Below are 20,099 nucleotides of genomic sequence, written 5' to 3' on the forward strand. Positions count from 1 at the left end.
CGGTAGCACAGCACTGGAATTTGTACTGATTATTTATTTCCTTTTTGACAGATCTTAGAATAATAAAAGTGTTAGCAAGTTTTTCTTCTCCGGAAAATCTTTGTATTCAAGGTTTACAGTATTTTTTAGCGTACCTCTGGACACTCAGGTAGTCAGTTAAGTACGTTAACTGATTTCGTTGCTCCTCATTCGAGTTACATTGAGGGTGTAGCGCTGATGATGAGAAGCAAAAAGCTGATTGGGGATGAAAGGGGTCAGATTTCCTGCAGATATAAGTGATTCTGTCAGTGATTCTGGATTCACTGGATTTGGATTGAACCGTTAGCAGTTTGTCTTCCATCCAGGTTGGACTTTCTGCTGACATCTAGTGGATTAATTGAGCTTTGTAGAAGAAAACCAGCTCAAGCTTAGGGGGTCTAAAGGATCAGCTCACCCTGACTCCACATTTATCGGAGAGGAATAAATAACCGTCGGCTTTTGGACTGTGAGGAACGGCTCTGAAAGAAAGAAAATAAAGTAAGTAAAGCCCCAATAATCTGCGAGATAAGATGCCACTAGGTGACGAGTTATGACACAGAGGAAAGAGCAGCAGGAGCTGATGGGAAAATGATGCAGGGTTATTTTTACACTTTATAAATGTATTTCGCACCAAAATCAACCTCAATTTTACAGTTAAAGGTTCAACCTCAAACTAACAGATTAGCAACAACAATGAGGCCGCACGGCACTTCTTTGTTTTAACACCACGTTATATCCACAGTGCATCTGGGAAATGTTCCATACAAGAGTGAAATTCTCATAAGCTCAGTACTGCTGCCCCTGGCTGACGCCTTCAAGTGCTCTCATCATGGAAAAATAAGTTCCCCAATGAATGAATGAATGAACCGCATTAAAAGGCTGATACTTCAGAAAGGGATCAAACTTTTCAGCAGCAGCTTCAACCAAAGAAATCTGCACCGATGTGTTAGTACAGAAGGGACCAACAACGACAATCTGTCCTGAGGCTGAAGAGCCTGAGAAGCTGTATGGTCCATTAAATTCAGCACTTCCTTCACGTGTCAGACAGTCTTTTGTTCATTTTAGCGCACTTGACTGCTTTAAATATTTATTTTTTGCTTCAGCTGGAGCTTTGGCAGAGATAGACAGGAAAGACGGAGAGACAGGCAGCAGAGAGCCCAGTTTGGATTCAAATCCAGAATTGACCTTGCTGAGCAACGAGGGCGCCCGACTGCACCTGTTGCTCTTCCCGACCTCTGAGTGCTGAGCCGAGGCCTCCGCAGGAGCCAACCTGCAGACAAAATGTCTTATTTAGTGTTTCCGTCATGCATCGTGCTCCTCTCCGACGGCCGACGGGGGCCGCGTGTTTGTTTTCTCATTTGCCATTTGCAAGCCGAAACACCACACAATTATTCAGCAAATGGACTTTGTACGTTGTAGAAAGTGTTCAAAAGCGGCGGCAGCTCAGCTGTGTGTTATTTATGGACTTGTTGATTTGTGTTTTTAATAAAAGAAAAATGCTGTTGTGTACTAATTGGGATCCAATTTGTGGATTTTATGTTTTTGCTAAGATTTAGTTTCACAGCTGTGAAAGCTGCTGCTGATTTTTCTTTTTTTATACAATCACCCTTAATTCAATTACAGCTCGGCTAAATGTCATTTGGTTGTCCGTTACACGCCTGCTTCCGTTTGATGACCAGCTTCCAGTAAGTTTGACTGGTACCTCGACATCCCAGCAATGCTTTGATGGCAGCCGGGTAAGAATAGCTCCCGACCCAGGACGTGGCCTCTGCAGACCAGAATGAGAGACGGCAACACGGCGCTGTAGGGGGACGACCACCCTGAGGGACACCTCCTGAGTACAAGGTCAGCTCTGGTTGGATTTGGAAGACTTTGTGGTGGTTGCCGTGCGGCGTCCAGACGCTGAACATTGAAGATGATGGGCCCACGAGAGCTCCTCTTCATCACCATCAGTCATAACGTGTCTTTCATGGGTAAGTTTGTGTTCCCCTTTTTTTCAAATTTATGGATTTAATTTTAAAGTTTGTTTTCATACTTTTCCTGTAAACATCCAAATCAATTTAGTCACGCTCTCCTTTTCGTGTAAGTAGTTTTGAATTGTAGTTATTAAACATTGTGATATCGTATCACATGTTTTCTGCCTGTATTTACTATAATTGCAGGAAAAACCTGGTGGATGTTGATGCTGGTCTTTCGCCTGCTGGTGGTCCTTCTGGCCGGCTTCTCCGTCTTCAGTGACGAGCAGGACAGGTTTATCTGTAACACCCTGCAGCCCGGCTGCTCCAACGTGTGTTTTGACGTCTTTGCTCCCGTGTCTGTCCTCCGTCTCTGGCTCTTCCACCTTGTTCTCCTCTGCCTTCCTCACGTGCTGTTTGCCACCTACGTCGTGCATAAACTGTTCTCATACGTGGAGTGGAGTTCAGCTTTCCGCTCGGACCAAAGTCGAGGAGGTTCTCCGCTCTTTCTCAAGAGCTCCAGCTCCTCAGGAGAACAAGAGCCCTCCCGTGAAGGGGGGACGCCTCGTTTCCACTGTGCTTACATCCTTGCTGTAATTCTACGGATTCTTCTCGAGGTGGCTTTTGGTGCATGCCACTTCTTTCTTGTTGGTCTTTCTGTTCCAAAGAGCTTCTTCTGTTACGAGGCCCCCTGCAGTTCTGGGGTTGAGTGCTTTGTCTCCAGACCGACTGAAAAGACCTTAATGCTCAACTTCATGCTGGGCGTTGCCTCCCTGTCGGTCCTGCTGAGTTTGGTTGACCTGGGGAGCTCCATGAAGGCAATGGTGAGGTGGAGGACTAACGGGGAAATGCTGATGGAGGAAATGAGTAAAGGGGAACAAAGCAGCATGTTTACGACTACAACTCTGACTGAAGACAGCGACGTCCTCGTGACCAGAAAACTCAGCCCGGGTGGAAGCTCAGCTGGTGTTAGGCCAAATCACGAAGAACTCCTTCATGCCAAAGTAAACTGTGGATCTGCCCAGAACAACCCTGAAAACAAAGATGCAAAGGCGGACGCGTCTCACTCATCTGCTCCCATGAGCTCTCCGGCACCGGCACACTTTGTCCTCCACAGCTATCTGAGACCTCCACTGTCCCCTCGTCCGGACAAGGTCCCGCCCAAAAGGCCCAGCCAGTCCACCGCAGCTGGTCCAAACCATCAGGCTAATAACAGTGAATCTCAGGACAAGAGAGCGTGGGTGTGATTGGTTATTATTGTTTAAGCATAACTTTGTACCTTTACTGTAAAGAAAGATGCTCTAAAGCTCCACTAATAAATATTTGACCGTTAATGTTGCGGCGTGTGATGACTCTAACCCTTTGACCTTAAAGGTAAAATAATTATTGGCCTTATGTATCCAGTAAATCAACAGATATTTTTGCAATTCTTTTCAAACGTTGTGATTTGTAACTTTGCAAAGTTGCAAAAATGTCAAGAGATCGGAAAAAAAAACTTTTTTTTTTTTTTCTGTTTCTTGCGCCAACAAAGGTGTTCTGACCTTGAAGAAACTGTAATTGTCGTAGTCTTCAGCTGTTGTCTGGATTACTGAGCCACAACAGACACACTGACCTGACTTCTGACCTCTGACCTCTCACATGACCGTCCAACAAACCCAACCGAACCAGTTTGGGTAACTTAAGACCTTCAGCCTTCTCAGAGTCTGACGCACGAATATCTGAGTATGTGAGACGTTTTGTCCAAGTTTAAGAAAAGAGGTGACAAATAGTTTTCCTCACTGAAGAGAAGCTTTGGACCAATAATAGGTGAACGATTGCATTCATTGGTTCCTTCAGTAAAGTTCACATCAGTTTGTCACCGAAGCTGACGAAGAGAGCAGCAGTGCCCTTCCCATTCTTCTTCTGCTGCGGTATTTTGAGCGCCACTCCGTCGCTGGCTGGGGGTCGAGAGGTCGGGCACGCAAACCTACTGACTGTCCCTGAGCTGACAGTGTGTGTCTATTGTTGTTGTTGTTGACCTTCCCACACCTTGTCGACTTCAACACTCACAAAGAAACGATTTAATTCGAAATGTGTCGCCCCGTCTGTCCTGGAACGCTGCACGGTTGTGCATACGGAACAAATCATTGGTTAAACCGAGGACTTTTATTGGCAGTGTCTAAAACTCAATAAAGAGACACTACGTGGCCAAAAGTATGTAGACATCTGGGCATTTATGTGAAAGCTGAACCTCCACGTTTCTGTGAAGGATATTCACAAGATTTACAAACTCGTCTGCAGGGATTTGATGGAATTTAAAAGCATTTCTTTGTAGACCTGGCTTTGCGTGCACGAAGCCATTTTTAAATCATTAAAGGACCTTCGCATATTAAAAATAAGACCATGAGAAGACCAAAAGTTCCACGAAGTCCACTGTCTTTGGAGGGACGTGGCAGAAAGCTCCGGGAGGCCGGAGGCCCCAGAGTCCGGATATCAGTCCGCGTCATGTGCTGGATCTCTGCTGATCCCTGAGGCTGCAGGATCTGAACCCAGAGAGCTCAGGTAAAGTCTGGTTCCCTTATTTCCACAGTAGGCTGATATAAACTGTTCCTGCTCACTGACTTCACATTAGTTTTCAGCCCAGTTTGGTCAATAAATCTTTCAAATGTTGACCCACATGTGAATGCAGTTCACTGCCACCTAGTGGCCAGTGTTGGGTAATACTCATGAAATATTCTGCTGGCAGTGTAGCAGCAGCATTACACACAGAGACATCAATGACATAGGATAAGAATAAAAATATACACAGCAAAGCAAAAGCAATAGAAATAAAAATGTTTTGTACAAAGGAAAAAGTATATACAACAAATGGCAGTGTTGGTTTAGTGCAAAGTTAAATTAAGAGTAAAAAAAAAAAAACATTTGAGGTTTCAGGGAAAAAAGATAAAGACAGTTAATAATTATGGAAAGCCTCAAAACAGTGAAACAACCCTGCAAATTAAAAATTTCTTTAGCTACCTATTATATAGTGATCAATGCCCCATTTGAGCCAAGATCTCATTATTTGATCATGTTTAACAAAAAAGGACCTGATAATATGACTCAGTTATTTTAAGGGGGCCATCACGAGACATTCCAAATGAAAACTTGCTAAATGTTTTCTTCTCCTCTTTATGTTTATCATAGATTGGTTTTTAAATTTGTGCAGAAATTTTGAATCTTGCGCCCTAAATGTCTGCCCCTGATTTAAATAGTTTTTCTGGCCTCTGTGGTCAGCTGTGCTCACGTTTCAGTGCCGGGTGGTTTATTAGGAGTCGGCGCCGCGGCTCCCCATCGATCTCCTCCTGGACACAAAGTTAATGCATCAACCTGCAGCTGAGCTGAACCAACACAGTCCCATCTCATGGGTGACAGGCGCAGGAGATTGAGAAGTTAGGAGGAAGGAACGCTCAGCAGCACATCAGAGGAGATGTCAGAAGCGTCAGAAATATTGATCACCAGGTATCTTCCTCTTCACCTCTGGCCGGGTGGGCCTGTCCCAGAAAACAAAATCCATGCCGTCTTCCTTTGATGTTAAATAACAGAGACACGGTGACCTGGTGTGCTCTTCAGCACACGGAAAGTTTTCAGACCCTTTTATGTTTCCCACATTTAGTTATGTTTTTGAAATCATGTTGAAATTGATTCATTTTATTTTACACGGACAAATCTCCTCAATCACAAAACAAAAAACAGATTTTTGGGGTGTTTTTTATTTTTTTATTTTTAGATTTACACTGAAATGTCCCGTGGCCATGATTATCCAGAGCCTTTGCTTCGTACTAGGAAGTGATCAGAGTTTTCTTGTGTTTTCTGGGCAGGATGATTTGGGTCCATGTAAACTTTCACCTCTTGCTGAGATCCAGAACACTTTTTTCCTGCATCCATCTGCGACTGTAAAGATGGGAAAGATGGGGCGATGCTCATTGCCTTCTTTGCTTCGCACATGTTGTTGGGATTTTGCTTCCGATGGTCAATCAGCTGGTTCTTTGTCGAACCCCAGCAGGCTGTCATGTGCCTTTTAGGGAGGAAAGACCTCTTCTGGCCTCTGCTATCAAGGCCTGATTGGTGGAGCGCTGCACTGATAGTTGTCCTCTTGTTTGGTTCCCCCTTTTCGTGGTCTTATGCCACCAGTCTGCACAATTCTGTCACCCTCCCAGTTTGGTTTTCACTCTGCCACGCACCAGTTTAGAGAGACCTTATATAACTGTGCCTTTCCTAACTATGTCCAATGACTTCAGTTGACACAGGTGGACTCCAGTCAGTGCTGATCTAAATGGGGCATTTCAGTCTTTTAAATGTACTAAATTAACAAAAGCTGTTTTTGCATTGTCATTGTGGAGATTTGTGTGTCGAATAGTGATTAAAAACAAAAAAAGGTCTGAATCTATTTTAAGATCAGTCTGAAACATTAAGTAGCTTATCTGCTCTTTCACAAACATCACAAGGTTCCTTTAAAACTGGAGGGGAACTGACATTTTTAAACATCAGTGAAATTAATCTGAGAACATCGATGCATTTATCAATCGAACAAGAGATACTTCCACAATTAATGAGTTTTCTCCAAAGATACGTACTTAAAAGAAAGATTTGCTGAAATGAAATCAGACAGTCAGAAGTATTCATTTTAGTTTTAGTGAAGCCCTGAAAACAATTTGTCCCTCACATGTCCCAATGACCAAACGCCCACATTCACCATCAGCAGAATTTTGAGTTCAAATCTGAAATGTAATTTCCGACTTTGGAGAACTCCTCCGGGAGCCACAGCATGAATTATAAGAGTGTTTTAACATACTGAGTGAGACTCCATGTGACGTGTAAACTGATCTCCGTGTGTGAAGTCAGTCGGAGCAGACGACAGCCAACAATGATACCAGAGCCACGTAGCAGCGTAGCACCGCGACAGACGAGGAGGACTTTTCTTGGGCTGCAGAGAATGCCAGAAATGACAAACATGACCTTTAACCTCTGACCTCTGTGCCCCTCACCCTGCTTGACTTTACACATAAGTGTGTAAGATGAACAGCGGGCATGTTGTTTTTTATTTAAAGATCAGATCAGATCGTGTCTTTTTTGTCCCATGTTGACATTTAGCAGCACTTGCAGGCCGAAGTTTGATCTTTTTCGAAATGAAGAAGCCCCAAATGTGACAGAAAGCAAAAGCCTAGCAACATGCTAACTAGCATGCATATTGAGCCAGAGTTTTTCTAGTTGCTCTTCTAAGTTTAGGTGCTAACATGCTAAGTGTTAGCCTGCAGCGCTGTGTAGATGAAGGCTGAGGTGAGTCTGAAGTGAAGTGACTCATCCATTGTCTGTGTAGTCACGTAGGAGTTGATCCCAGCATGCACCCTGTCGCCTGTCCATCACAGGGCCTGTCAGAAATGTTTGTTTTAAACCGTATTATAAATCAGCCATGACGTGACAATAGCTGTTATTAAAAGCAAAAGGCTTCCCGCCCGGCTTTGTATACTTTCTGAGACCGCGGGCTCCAGTTTCTGCGTGACCTCAAACGACCTGCGTGAGCCGTTCAGACATCTTAATATGATTTATTCCAAAGCAATCGGAGTCAGACAGCTAAAGTAGATCATCACACAAAGACTGCATTCATAAACATCCTAATTACAGCAAAATGAAGAGGAGTTGGTTTCCTTGGACTTTGCCAATCATGTCTCTCAGCGATGAGCGCTTCCTGAAGCAGCATGTTGGAGGAGCCTTGTTTATGTTAAAGGGAGATGGATCGGGAACAACCTCTCAACCCATTTCCTCTGTTTTTTTTTTTTTTTTTTTTTGAGGCAGCCTGTTCACCCCAACCCCCCCACATTGCAACACCATACATACATGCACACTGGTGGAAGAGAGGAAGTAAACTTGTGTGATGATTAATGGGCAGTGGCAGGACAATTTGTTCCGACTGGACCGAGCAAATGGGACTCTGTGTCTCCATTTGAGACACACAATCACTGACAGAGACTAATTTGAGATAGTTTGAAAACGTCACTGCTTTGTTTACTGCATTATATCATATTCTTTTGCAAAAGAAATATTTTAAATTTTTTATTTTAGTCAGTGTTTTATCATCTGAGAGCTGCAGCCGGGAGAACAGCTTCATGCCAGCTTCACTGGCAGCTTCACTGGCATGAAGAAAAAGGTTAAACAGTTTCAGCTTCATCTTCATCTTGGGCTGTAGAGTTTAGATTTAAAGAAGCTTTGTGGATCGTTTTGCTCACCTTCTCCGCTGATGTTGTCTTCTCTTTTGGCCACCAGGTGGCAGCATAACGCAGCCTTAATGGCCTCTCCTCTTCCCGTTGGACTTCTCCACAGTTTCCAAACGGACACGTCAGGTTTTGTCGTGCATTGATCATATCAGCAGAGTTTGTGTATGACTCAGACAGACTACAGGTGATATGATGTGATAAGCCCTTTTTTTTCGCGCTTGAGGCACAAAACAAACCTTTTCATGTGCGTTTACGCACAAACTTCTGGACTGAGAGTTGATGGTGACAGTTCAGGGGATGAACAGACCTCACTGAAAGGACAAGGAGGGAGTCTGAAGTCTTAATGAGAACCTCAGGATCCACCAAATAAAGACGTACAATAATAAACTGACAACTGTTGTTAGAAAAACATGATCAGCTCTCCTGATGTGTTTAACAAAAAATGTCAATAATCTTTTCTGGTTTTGTTTGTAACACTAAACGCTGATCCAGCTGTTCCAGGCAGGAAAAAAAAAAAAATGAAGTTTGTGTACTCAGAAGTGTGTAAAATGTGCCGCATTTAGTTTGGAACAGAGTTTAAGAGAAGGTTGAATTCAAATGTTGAGACTTACACACATGGATGGGGGATTAAACAGCAGGAGACCACCTGTGGTGCCCCCCCCACATGTGGCTCTTCCATCTCGGGGAGGTTTAGTAGAAGTTAAAAAGCCAAACCTACAACTTTTAATTTGATACAAATGAATCCATAACTGACCAAACCCAGCTGTGGACTGGAGTCTAGTGATGACCAGGACGCAACAGTTAAATTCAATATAAGTTGTTTTATTCTCAAAATAAAAATCTTCTATCAAAGTGAAATTATACATATTTACAAATCTCGTAAATTTTCATATACAAATGTACAATATATGTACACCAATAATTATATAAATACACTTTACGCGCTGATGCAACCCGTATGAGACAGTTTTAAGGCATCGGTTCTCTGCAGACAGCAGCAGAGCAGCCTCAGCTGCAGCTCGTCACCTATCGACAAAAGGGATCTTGTCAGCTGTTCATTCAATTAGGCCCAGATAAGACTCTGCATTCTTAGTGCCAGGTACATTGTTCTGCTGCTGCGGGGTCTCATTATTTAAGGAGAAGCCATTAGGCGTTCATTAATGTGCTAATTAAAACACGCTGATGGACAATCCCAACACAATTACCCCCCCCCCCCCCCCCCACACACACACACACACACACACCCACCCCCCCCCACCACCACACACACACACATCTTCCTCACTCTCTTATGAGTTCCATCTAACAGACATCACTTGGATGAAGCGAAGTAAACTGATTCTTCTGCTCTTTAAGAAAAAGCAGAATCCACCAAATAGTTCACATTAGGGGACCAAAGTTTCATCCGACCTGCCAGCTCGGCGACTCACTTTGAATAATTTACCACATAAAATGATTCGATTCAGTCTTATTTAGGAAGTCCTCAGTGCCAAATGACAGCCCGGGATCAAACCCGGGACAGTGGCATCTGTTTGGGGCAGGACACGGAGCTGCCCGTCCCGGACCTCCAGGTCAGTCCCGTGCTGACGTCGCTGTACATGGAGCCCGCCGAGGCTTTGCTCCCCCAGCAGCACCGCGTGCAAAAAGTCCTCCAGGAGTCCAGTGTTTTCCCGGACCAGATCCAGGCTCCGGACGTGATGCCCACCAGGAGGCACATAAAGTATTTCAGCATGAACACGGCGTAGTCCGGCCTCTGCCGGTTCGGGTCCGCCTGGCACGTGCAGTTGTGCGTAATTTCCCACGTCTGTCTGTTGTGCTGCTCGTAAAAGTAACACGCCACTATGACGGTGGCCGGGACCGTGTACAAAACCGTGAACACCCCGATCCGGATCATCAGCCGCTCCAGTTTGTCCGTCTTGGTCCCCCCTTGCTTGATTACGCTCCTGATCCGGAACAGAGAAACGAACCCGGCCAGCAGGAACATGGTGCCGATGAACAGGTAGATGACCAGCGGCGCCAACACGAACCCCCGCAGGTTATCCAGGTTCTGGTTCCCCACGTAGCAGATCCCGGCCACCGAGTCCCCGTCCACGGAGCTCAGAGCCAGAACCGCGATGGACTTCATGCTGGGGATGAGCCAGGCGGCCAGGTGGAAGTACTGTGCGTAACTGGCGATGGCCTCGTTCCCCCACTTCATGCCCGCGGCCAGGAACCAGGTGAGGGACAGGATCACCCACCAGATCGAGCTGGCCATGCCGAAGAAGTAGATGAGCAGGAAGACCACGGTGCAGAGCGCGGGGCCGGTGGTGTCGTAGTGGATGTGCTCGGCTCCGCTCTCCCTGCCGCAGGCCACCTCCTCGTGTCCGGCGATCAGCCTGACGATGTATCCGACCGACACGAACATGTAGCAGGCGGAGAGGAAGATGATGGGCCGCTCCGGGTACTTGAATCGCTCCATGTCGATGAGGAACGTGGCCACGGTGGCGAAGGTGGAGACGAAGCAGAGGACGGACCACAGGCCGATCCAGAAGGCGGTGAAAGTCCTCTCCTCCTGGGTGAAGAAGGGGTTGTGGCACGGCATGGCGCAGTTCAGGATCTGGCCCGTCTTGACCCGGTTGTGCAGCGGGTGTCCGTCGCCGGTCACCGGCACCATGGGAGTCCGGCAGAAGCATCCCGGCTCACACGGGGAGGCGGCCGGTTTCAGCTTCCCGTAGCCGCCGTAGCCGGTCTTTTTGCGGTTGTTGAAGGGCTTCAGCGGCCGGTTGGTCGGCTTGGCCACCACCGGAGAGGCGGTGGTGGTCTGGCTCCGGTTGTAGTCCATGCACAGCGTGTCCTGGTTGCCCTGCTCGGGCAGCAGGTCGCACCTCATCCGGTCCGGCCAGGGGAAGCCGTACTGCCTCATGAGCGGGGCGCAGCCGGCCTTGGCCCGCTCGCACACGCTCCTGCACGGCGGCAGCGGCTTCTTGTAGTCCTCCAGGCAGATCGGCGTGTACATGCTGCAGAGGAAGAAGCGCAGGTCCGGCGAGCACTTGATCTCCACCAGCGGCCAGAACTGGTGCACCTCCAAGCCGGCTTCGTCCTGCGTGTCGTGGTTGAACTGGTTGGGCATGTAGGTGTAGTTGTATCCGATGCCCCTGCACAGGGGCACGGAGATCTCCTGGCACTGCAGCTCCTTGGCCGCCATGCAGCGCGTTCCGTGCAGGACGAGGCTGAAGAGCAGGCACCATCCCGGGACGCTCCTCTCCATCTCCGGCACCTCCTGTGCGCGATTCGTGCCAGAGAAAGTGCGAGCGAACTTTAGTCTGGACGTTAGTCCAGAGGAGAGGCCCAACTCATGCTGCAGCTGAGTCTGAAATATCCAAGAAAAACAAAAAGAGCGCTTCACTTTTCACAGTCTGGGACACTACACAGCCTCCCCCCCCCTCTCTCTCTCTCTCTCTCTCTCTGTCTATGTCTCTCCACAGCTCCGTCTCTCGCCCCTCATGCTGCCTCGCTGGTCGGTGTGTTGGGTTTTTATCCAGGAGGAGGGAGGACACTCCCCCTGCATGGGCGGGGAGGGGACACTGAAGTCAACCCAAAGCTCCTTCTATAGGTGTTTGTTTAAAATGTTCACCCTGGAGGAAGGGTTATAATCACTTTGTCTCTGTTTACCGCGACCCCCAACACACATTATCCATTAAGGGCAGGGGGAGATGGGCTGTGGGACAAAAGAGACATTAGGGGGGGAGATAACCAGCAGGGAGTAAACTAACATACCTCTTTGTTATAAAAAGAAATAGTAAAAACAGAAATATAGATAAGGATGACAACTTTTCTGACTCTCATTCCTCTCGGGGTTGTTTCCCTGATGTCAGAAGGTCATGCGACTTCTCATATGCTGATAAATGGAGCAAGAAATCAAAAGTGACGGGAAAAGATTCAGGGATAAATCTATAATTCAGGACGTTGGAGGTTTTACGAGTTGGAATTTTGCCTTTCTGCAGCTTGACTGTGTTCAATTAATTAACATGACAAGACTCTTCTGTCATGTTAATGTTCTGTCAAATCCTGCAACTGTCTCATCATCACATTGCGATTTAACAGATTTGCTGCAGATTTGCTGCATATGAAGCTTTTCAAATTTGTGATAAAGCGTCGAATATTAGATTTTTTTATGGTGCAAATTAGCCTTTGGAGCTTCATTCGTTTGGGTCATTAAATTGTTGGGAAATTAGCACATCCCTTTCAAACCAACTAATAAAATCCATAAAAGGGACTTTTCCCTTTTCAAGTTCTTCTCATACGTTGTGTTGCATTAAATACAAAGTCTTCCCAATCCAAATTAAATAGTTTCAAATTGTTGTTTCAAACTTTCACACTCCTCCCCAAAAGAAGGACCCCGTCCATCTTCTTTGGTAAACTTGATTCAGACTTGAGAATCGTTTCCTGGATCTGGTTGAATTTTCTCTTTGCGGGGAATCACTTTTGTTCAGCCGCCGTGCAGAAGCAGGTGGAGCGACAGATTTTTCAGTTACTCCAGAAACATCTTTTGGCAGATGGTTCGTTTTAATTTGCGGTTTGTCGAAATCTGCCGTTTGCCATTGATCAGTAAACGATTCTGTCATGTTGTGGGACTTCCTGTCTCTGAGGAGGACTCGCCTGGATGTGTCGAGTTGAAATGTGTGTCCACATGCTGATGTGTGAGAGATACGTCAGTCTGTATGAATGAAAAAGGAGTGTGTGTGTGTGTGTGTGTGTGTGTGTGTGTGTTTGGTAAGGGAGGTTAATGTGGTCTTGTTAGCCCACAGTGGGGGGTTGTCTTGGCCTGAAGGGAGGGGGCTGTTTGTCTTAACGCTGGTGCCAATGTTTCACTCAGAGCATGCTGAGATGGCGATTACTGCGACGCACCACCAGGCCCAACAAACAAGTGTGTGTGTGTGTGTGTGTGTGTGTGTGTGTGTAAACAGTTTCTGAGCTCAGCCCAAAGAAAATAAGCTAATATGGGCAGATACAGCATTGTGATAGCACTAATTAAAGTCATTCACACTTCTTATTGGATTCATTGGCTTCAAATGGAGCCGAGACGGTTTGGCAGACGGGCAGCGTGTTGCCAATCCACAGGTCTTTATCACAACTAATTAGCTCCAAACTCCAGCGTTTGCTAATGGAGGCTTGTTTTAGCTCCGTTTAGAGGAGCAGCCGGGTGGGGCGTGTTGTGTGAAGGTAACTTTGAGAGCGAAAACGTTTCTAAATCGACTCGGCGGTATTACTAACACCTCGAGTTTCACTATTTGGACTGAAAAGTGGGATGAATGAGTTTGCAAACACAAATGAAACGTCGGATATTCACCCAGGTGTGAAATCATGCCGTCCTCTGTCAAAACATGTTAAGGAAACCTGTTTCCTCTTTGGCAATATTCACAACCACAGCGATACAAATGCCAAAAACATGGCAGGCATGTGTCATCACAGCCGTTAGCTCACTTGTAAACGTTTCTCTGGCTCAAACACAAACATGTGTCAAATATTTCCTCCCGTCAAGCCGAGGCTGCCTGGTTATCTTTAAATTTATCACAAATACGACCCCGAGCTCTCCGTGCTCTCGACAAAATATACAACAGGCTCCAAGGCGGGCAGCAGACGACAAACGTACATTCATACATCATTTACTCTTTCTGCCATTCAGAAAAAAGCAGAGTGAAATGACGAGCGTGGCTCCGTGAAAATAACCTCGGCACACCTTTCGGTACTTTCCGGTTTATTTTAGTATTTTCTCGTCCGGCTGTTTGGCAGTGACGATGTCTGTGTGTTGATGAGCTCTCGCTGTGAGACGACTTTACGCCAAAGTGGATGTTGACTCCGCGTTAAACCTGCGTTCTCTGCCATGACCATCAGTTGGCAACTCCGCTGAATGCAAAAAGATTTCCATTTGTATTGAAGTCTATGGGAAAATGGCTGTATTTATCTCTTACTAGCTCAGTTAACTAATGAGTTTACAGTCATGAAGTTAAATTTTTAAATGATGATTTAGGGTTGGGGTTAGGGGACTGCACCATCCAATCAGAACAGAGCACCAAGCCCTCAGCTCCACCTTCTGACTTTAGGCTACGTTAAAGCTAGCAGATCTTTTATGCTAACATGCATCCTGATTTCTACTGATTGCTGCATTTTGCACATGGCGACGTCGTGATGCTGTCACTGTTTTGTCAGAGCAGGTGGAGCATTTTTTTCCCGTGGGTGCAACGAGACCACACCTCAGACATTCCCATGAGCATGAGCAGGATCTTTTGGGCCTGATCCAGATTCCTCACGGCGGGGCCGGAAGCCGCAGGTGGAAGTGGCAGGAAACGGGCGGCCCCTCCTCCTTTTCCCAGGGCGAATGGCCGAGCAGACGGAGCATCGGTTGCACCAATCGCTGCCCATCAGAGTGGAACCCGTATTGATTAACAAGGCTGATAGACTTGGCGGCCCCATCCACCAACTGTCGACTTCGCCTCCCCGCCTTCTGTGTGCAACGCTGATAGCGGGTTTAGGGTTACCCGTTGGCCCCCTGCATACCAAATCTAAAAGGGTGGAAATGGAATTACTGCATCTGTTTAAATGTCGATTTCTGCATTCTCTGGGCTGCCCACCCCACCGCTCCTCTATCTACCCTCCTTGCCCCCCCCCCAAATCTTTCCCTGTGATTCTCCCAGGGCTCTCAGAGTTCATGATGCTAAAGAGAAAGGCGAAGGAGTAGGAGTAGGGGCTGGGCTGGGCTGGGCTGGGCTTGGTGAGGGGGGGGGCTTCTTACAGAGTTACTGAGGCATGCTGTGAAACTCTGAGATGTTTGTCTTTGAAACCTCCTCATGGGAAGTTTGGCCTGCTGACACTCTCAAACTATGCTGTAGTTTTTATAGTTACCTAAAAGTGGAATCCATCCAGCAGATGAATTACTGTACACGCTGTCGCTAGAAGACAGTTTCAGGCTCATGTGTTGCATTTAAAAAGGCGTTCATTCACACGAATAGTTAGAAGTCGTTCAAAAGTTTTGGAATCGTATTCAGTAAACGAAGAAATGCTTCTAAACTGGACACCAGGACACTGTGCAGACATGGTGAGAGGTTTTAAGGGTGGCACATCGATAGCCTGAGCCCTGCGTTGATTTTTCACCTCTCTTGATGTGTGTCATTGCAGACTGATGACACATTTTCCACACGTCCTGTTTCCCAGCGAGCCACCTCCAGCGGCCGCACAGTTGGCATCGAGTGCCGTGAAAATGCAGGTACGTAACGCTCTTTAGCACCAGCTCGTAGACGTGCCAACATCCAAACATCTTTTGTTGTTGAGAGACTGCTGGGAGGAAGCTGGCGGCCGGGCATCTGGCCTTAATCAGCTCATTAATGATTTAATTTAAATATTCCAGGTGTGTTCGTGCACAGATTATAAGGATAACTGTTTTTAGAATTAAGAGTCACCAAAAACAAACCTGACTCACTTCTGTCCAAACCTTCGACTCTTCCTACACATCCTTCTGAAGCTGGAAAATAAATAAATACACTTGTATAAAAAATGGATCCGAGCAGAAGTCACTGCTTTCCGTGACTTCTGCAGATGTTTACTTTCTTTAAATTTGGACAGTCTTTCAGAAGCCACCAATGATCTGAGAGGGAGAGCTGCTGTCACCGAGCTCTCAGTGGTCAGATAAATAATCAGCATATAAATAACTATAAGAAGACTTTCAGCCGAAAAGAAAGGAGAAAGTATCCGTCCATGTCATGTACACAGCTTGCACTTCCATGATCTGTAATGTTCTGAAGACGAGGAGAAGTTAATGCCCTTTTTTAATGTTTGACTGTCTCATTAAGAAGCTCGAGTTCTTAATTTTCTGGCCACGATCAGGAAAAAATCAGAGTTCCTGCATGTGTGTTTATTTTGTCGCACTTGGCCGATGATGGATGAAGGAGTCCTCCCTTCCTTCCCTCCACAGGTTAGATTCCTGAAACTGAGTGTTTATTTAAAAAACACCCCCCAAAAAACAAAAAACCAGACTACTAACTAGTCTGACGTGGGGTGTGAAGCTTAAGGCAGTCACCCAAAACACAACACACAAGTACACACAAACACAACACACATCCGACAGTGTGTGTTTTACTGGCTCACCTTCCTTCCGCTCATTAACCAGAGCAAACAGCGACACAAAACCCTCCCATCCAATCAGTCTGCTGCTGGGCAGGATCATGACAGCCCCACACACACAGACACACTAAGCTGCTGTACAGGAGGTCTAAACTATAAAAATAGGTTTAAACGTGCTGATGATCCCTCAGTCCTAACTTTCAGACACACAGACCTTTGTTGTGGAGGGAGCTAATCTCTGCGGTGGGTGGGAACATTTTATTGGCTGGAGTCCAACAAAAAAGGAAGGAGATAAGTCAAGAGGGAGCTAATATTAGTTATTATTTCCTGACTTTTCCAAAGTCGGCGGGTCAGAGCTTGAGCTTGGTTTCATCAGCCCTCCAGTGAGGTCGCTGTCTTTTTCTGAGATCGCTCACCAAACATGTCGTTAGCATGATCCGTGCCAGTAGGTTTAAAATAATACAGCTAACACCAGTCTTAGAATTTATGAAACTCGCAAGATTAAATGAGTGATTACTAAAAGAAGCTAGACTTTATCTCTTTTTATTGTTAATGAACAAGAACTGGGTGATATCAGCCAACATTTCTAAAAAAAATACGGTCCAAAAGGGCCCAAAACTTGAGCAGTTAGCGAGCGAGATAGACAAACAAATTTCCAGGCGGATTTAAATTAGATTTCCTCCCCAGAAGTGATCATTTCAGAGAAGGGGCTTAAATTCTTTGTATTTAATTGAGAGGTTTGTGCTTCATGCTCCATCTTAGCTTGTTGCAGAGTGACTTACCCAAAACTTTTAAAAGACGTGACTGACAGATGAAGCTAAATGGGACGGCAGAGTGAATAAATTAAGATACTGAATCTTTTTCATCACTCAGAAGATGAAACCAACTTCCAAAATCCAGCCATTATCTGTCCCCATGCGATAGTTTAAATCTGGAGGGTGTCAACTTGCACTCAGGGTATTAAGGTGAACCCTTCTAAATTGCTGCCTGTTCTCTTGTCGTCATCGGGGCCCCGGAGCGACAGGATGCCTGTTCTTAAACGGGTGCTCATAATTGCGCTCTTTCTTCGGCAGCGATGACGTTCTCCTGGCGGTAAACACGCTCCTTTGGGCCGGCACCAGGCCTCGCACAGACCCGAGGATTCATTAAGAGCCGCGACGACAGCCTTGGGGCTCGGTTAGCTCGGAGTTGGCGGCCGTGTTTTTACGAGTGGCTTTCGCCTCAGAGGGAGCCTGTCAGCGAGGCCGGTCTGATGGCAGAAACAGCCACGAGGTGGGAAGTGGAGTCACGCTGAAAGCCATTAGTGTTCCGCTGGTGTTTGGCCTCCGGGAGCGAGGTGACGCGCCGCCCTTTCCCCTCCGCCTGACTGCTGCTCCGTGTGCATCACAGGTCATTTTAAACACATCAACTCTCTGCTTGTTTTAGCAACATGCAATTAGACAAAGTAGAAGTTGTTTCAGTGCAATTGAAAAATGACTTCATCTCATTTAGATGAAAGAGTCTCTGTGAAATCCGCCTCATATACGGTAACACCGTCGGCCACCTTTGCAATATTTTATAGAATTCGATTTCAGCTGTGAGCCTGTAAATAAATCCAACACGTGTGTTTTTGGTTAAATGACATTTTCATGTTTAATTCAACAACATTTAATACATCTTTTATTGACGTGTTGTTGATTTGTGAATGTTATTGCCTTGAACATAGCGTGACATTGGCTTCCTGTCCAGGCAACCTTACATAAAAAAAACCCTGAGAAAAAAAATGCCATCCCTGCCTGAACTTATTCAGTCCAAGGCAAGTTTAAGTATAAATGCTTTGTCTGGCAACTTCATATTAACTCAAGTCTGGAATAAGTTAGCACTCCAACTGAGATTCTGCACAAGCCAGAGTGGCTAAAAATAAGTAGAAGAATAAAAAAAAAACTTTTAACAATGAAATTAAAGACTAAAAGTAAAAAATAATGAGCCCTTTTCACAGAGCAGTGATCTGACTGTGTGCAGCCAGAGAATTATAGAGCTGTACAAGCAGTGATCCTTTTCATGGGTTATTTTAAAAGCAATGTCTGCAAATGATTTGGTTCCCTGGCTGGTAATGTGGTTGCTTGTCACAGCTGGTCCGAACGCAGCCAATGACAGAACGATAGACGTCGTCACTCGCGAGCGCTTCGCGAAGTCACGGGAAAAAAAAAGCCGTTTTTCTTCTTCGCAGGTATTTAGACCTTGAAAAGAAACTTTGACCGGACAAGCATTTCTTAAATTTACACCAGCTGCCTCCCAAACATGTCACCCGCTTCGTCAAATGGAGTCTCGAACATTTGGGAGGATCGACTTCCCTGAAGTGCTGAGGCCGCGAGCGTAAATGTTTGAAAAAGCCATAAGTGGCCCAGCATCTCTGTAGTGCCTGGGTCTGCCCTCTCCTTCGCAGGGAGTTGAGGATTTGGCAGGTTTCCCTCACCGTACTGGAGCTGGCCTTGTGTTTTTCCTCTTTCCTTTATACTGCTGGTAAACCTGTTGGGCCCCCCCACCCCCCCTCTGTCCTTCTACCTCAGGAATACGCAGAGCGGTGAAGCTGGAAAAGCCATTTAGGACAGATATCAGATGATGTGTAGGGCTTAAAATAACATGTACGCAGCGTGTGAGTCTGACGGCTTGGCTCTTTTCCTGGAGCCTTTAAGTGGCCTCGTTTTACTCATTTGGTAAAAATCTGACTAATATACACATTTGTGCAGACAAGTTAATAAACACCAAGTCACATACACACAGAAAGTCGGCCCACACACAAGTACACACATCTGTGCAGAGGATAAACAGTCAGTACACACACACCAAAAATCTCCTGCTAATATTGACTCATGTTAGCTTCCTGTATAGTATACAGTATACCTGCAAAGACAGGATCAGTTTGAGAGATGTGGTCGTTGTTGTGCAGACTAATTGAGCATATGAATGCTTTTTGTATAAAGTATGTTAATGTGCACCATATAAATATATAATACTGAGTAATATCTATTTACTTCTTTAATAACTCTGACAGTGTTTATAGCTTTAAAGACATAATATGGGATTTTTGGAAAGTATGGGGCTTCTTAGCCAAACCAGTTTGGCAAAAGTTGCGAAGCAGCGCGGAATCATGGGAGTTGTCTTCATTGCCATTATTGAAATCAGCTTCTCCTGGTTTGGAATCCGTTCAGTGGGTTATTGGCACACAGAGGTCTCACTCTGTCCAAAAGCCAGCAGACCTATAAAAACACTGAATAAAGCAAGTTCACAAAAAAAAAAAAGAAGCTAAGAAGCTGCTCCTCCAACAGCGGAGGACTCGAAGGGGCGGCGGGCCTTGTTGTAGCTGACTTTCGCTATGCTTGTTTTTCTTATAAATTCACACACCTAAGCAACATTAGAAAAAAGTCATGTAAATTGGACGGGTTCATTTTGACTCAACGCTGTCAGGTGACAAGATTAAACCCGATGACACTCCTGTAATTCGACAACTCGACAGCAAAGTCTAATCTGCTGCAGCGAAGTCGCATGTCACAGCCTGGATGTGTCTGTCGGGACGTAGTTAATGAATTTCTCTCATTCTTCCTCCCAAAGAGGCCAGTTTACGTACAAGCATTTATATCTGGGAGATCGACACATTCCTCAGGAAGGTGATGAGTTGACCTTGACCGAGACGAAACCTGGCAGAAGCCTCCACCCACGCCCATTGTCAACCCAAATCCTCCTGTCCACACACACACACACACACACAGAGCAACAGGCTCACAGTAAACTGAGAGCACCCCCGCCTACACCAGAC

At 45.9% G+C, this 20,099-nt stretch overlaps 2 protein-coding genes across 2 annotated transcripts; one reads left to right on the forward strand and one right to left on the reverse strand.

Annotated features, from left to right (window-relative positions):
* The first annotated feature begins 1,936 nt into the window (after positions 1-1,936).
* LOC115057688 (gap junction delta-4 protein-like) lies at positions 1,937-3,220 on the forward strand. Its single transcript, XM_029524876.1, has 2 exons — positions 1,937-1,991; positions 2,181-3,220. Exons 1-2 carry the CDS (start codon positions 1,937-1,939, stop codon positions 3,218-3,220), a joined length of 1,095 nt encoding a protein of 364 aa, XP_029380736.1.
* A 6,250-nt stretch (positions 3,221-9,470) lies between these two features.
* Positions 9,471-11,673, reverse strand: LOC115057489 (frizzled-8-like). The gene has a single exon (XM_029524635.1). It carries the CDS (start codon positions 11,451-11,453, stop codon positions 9,714-9,716), a length of 1,740 nt encoding a protein of 579 aa, XP_029380495.1. The 5' UTR covers positions 11,454-11,673; the 3' UTR covers positions 9,471-9,713.
* Positions 11,674-20,099: the final 8,426 nt, after the last annotated feature.

The sequence above is a fragment of the Echeneis naucrates genome, chromosome 17 (genome assembly GCF_900963305.1).
Source record: "Echeneis naucrates chromosome 17, fEcheNa1.1, whole genome shotgun sequence".
Taxonomy (NCBI): Eukaryota; Metazoa; Chordata; class Actinopteri; order Carangiformes; family Echeneidae; genus Echeneis; species Echeneis naucrates.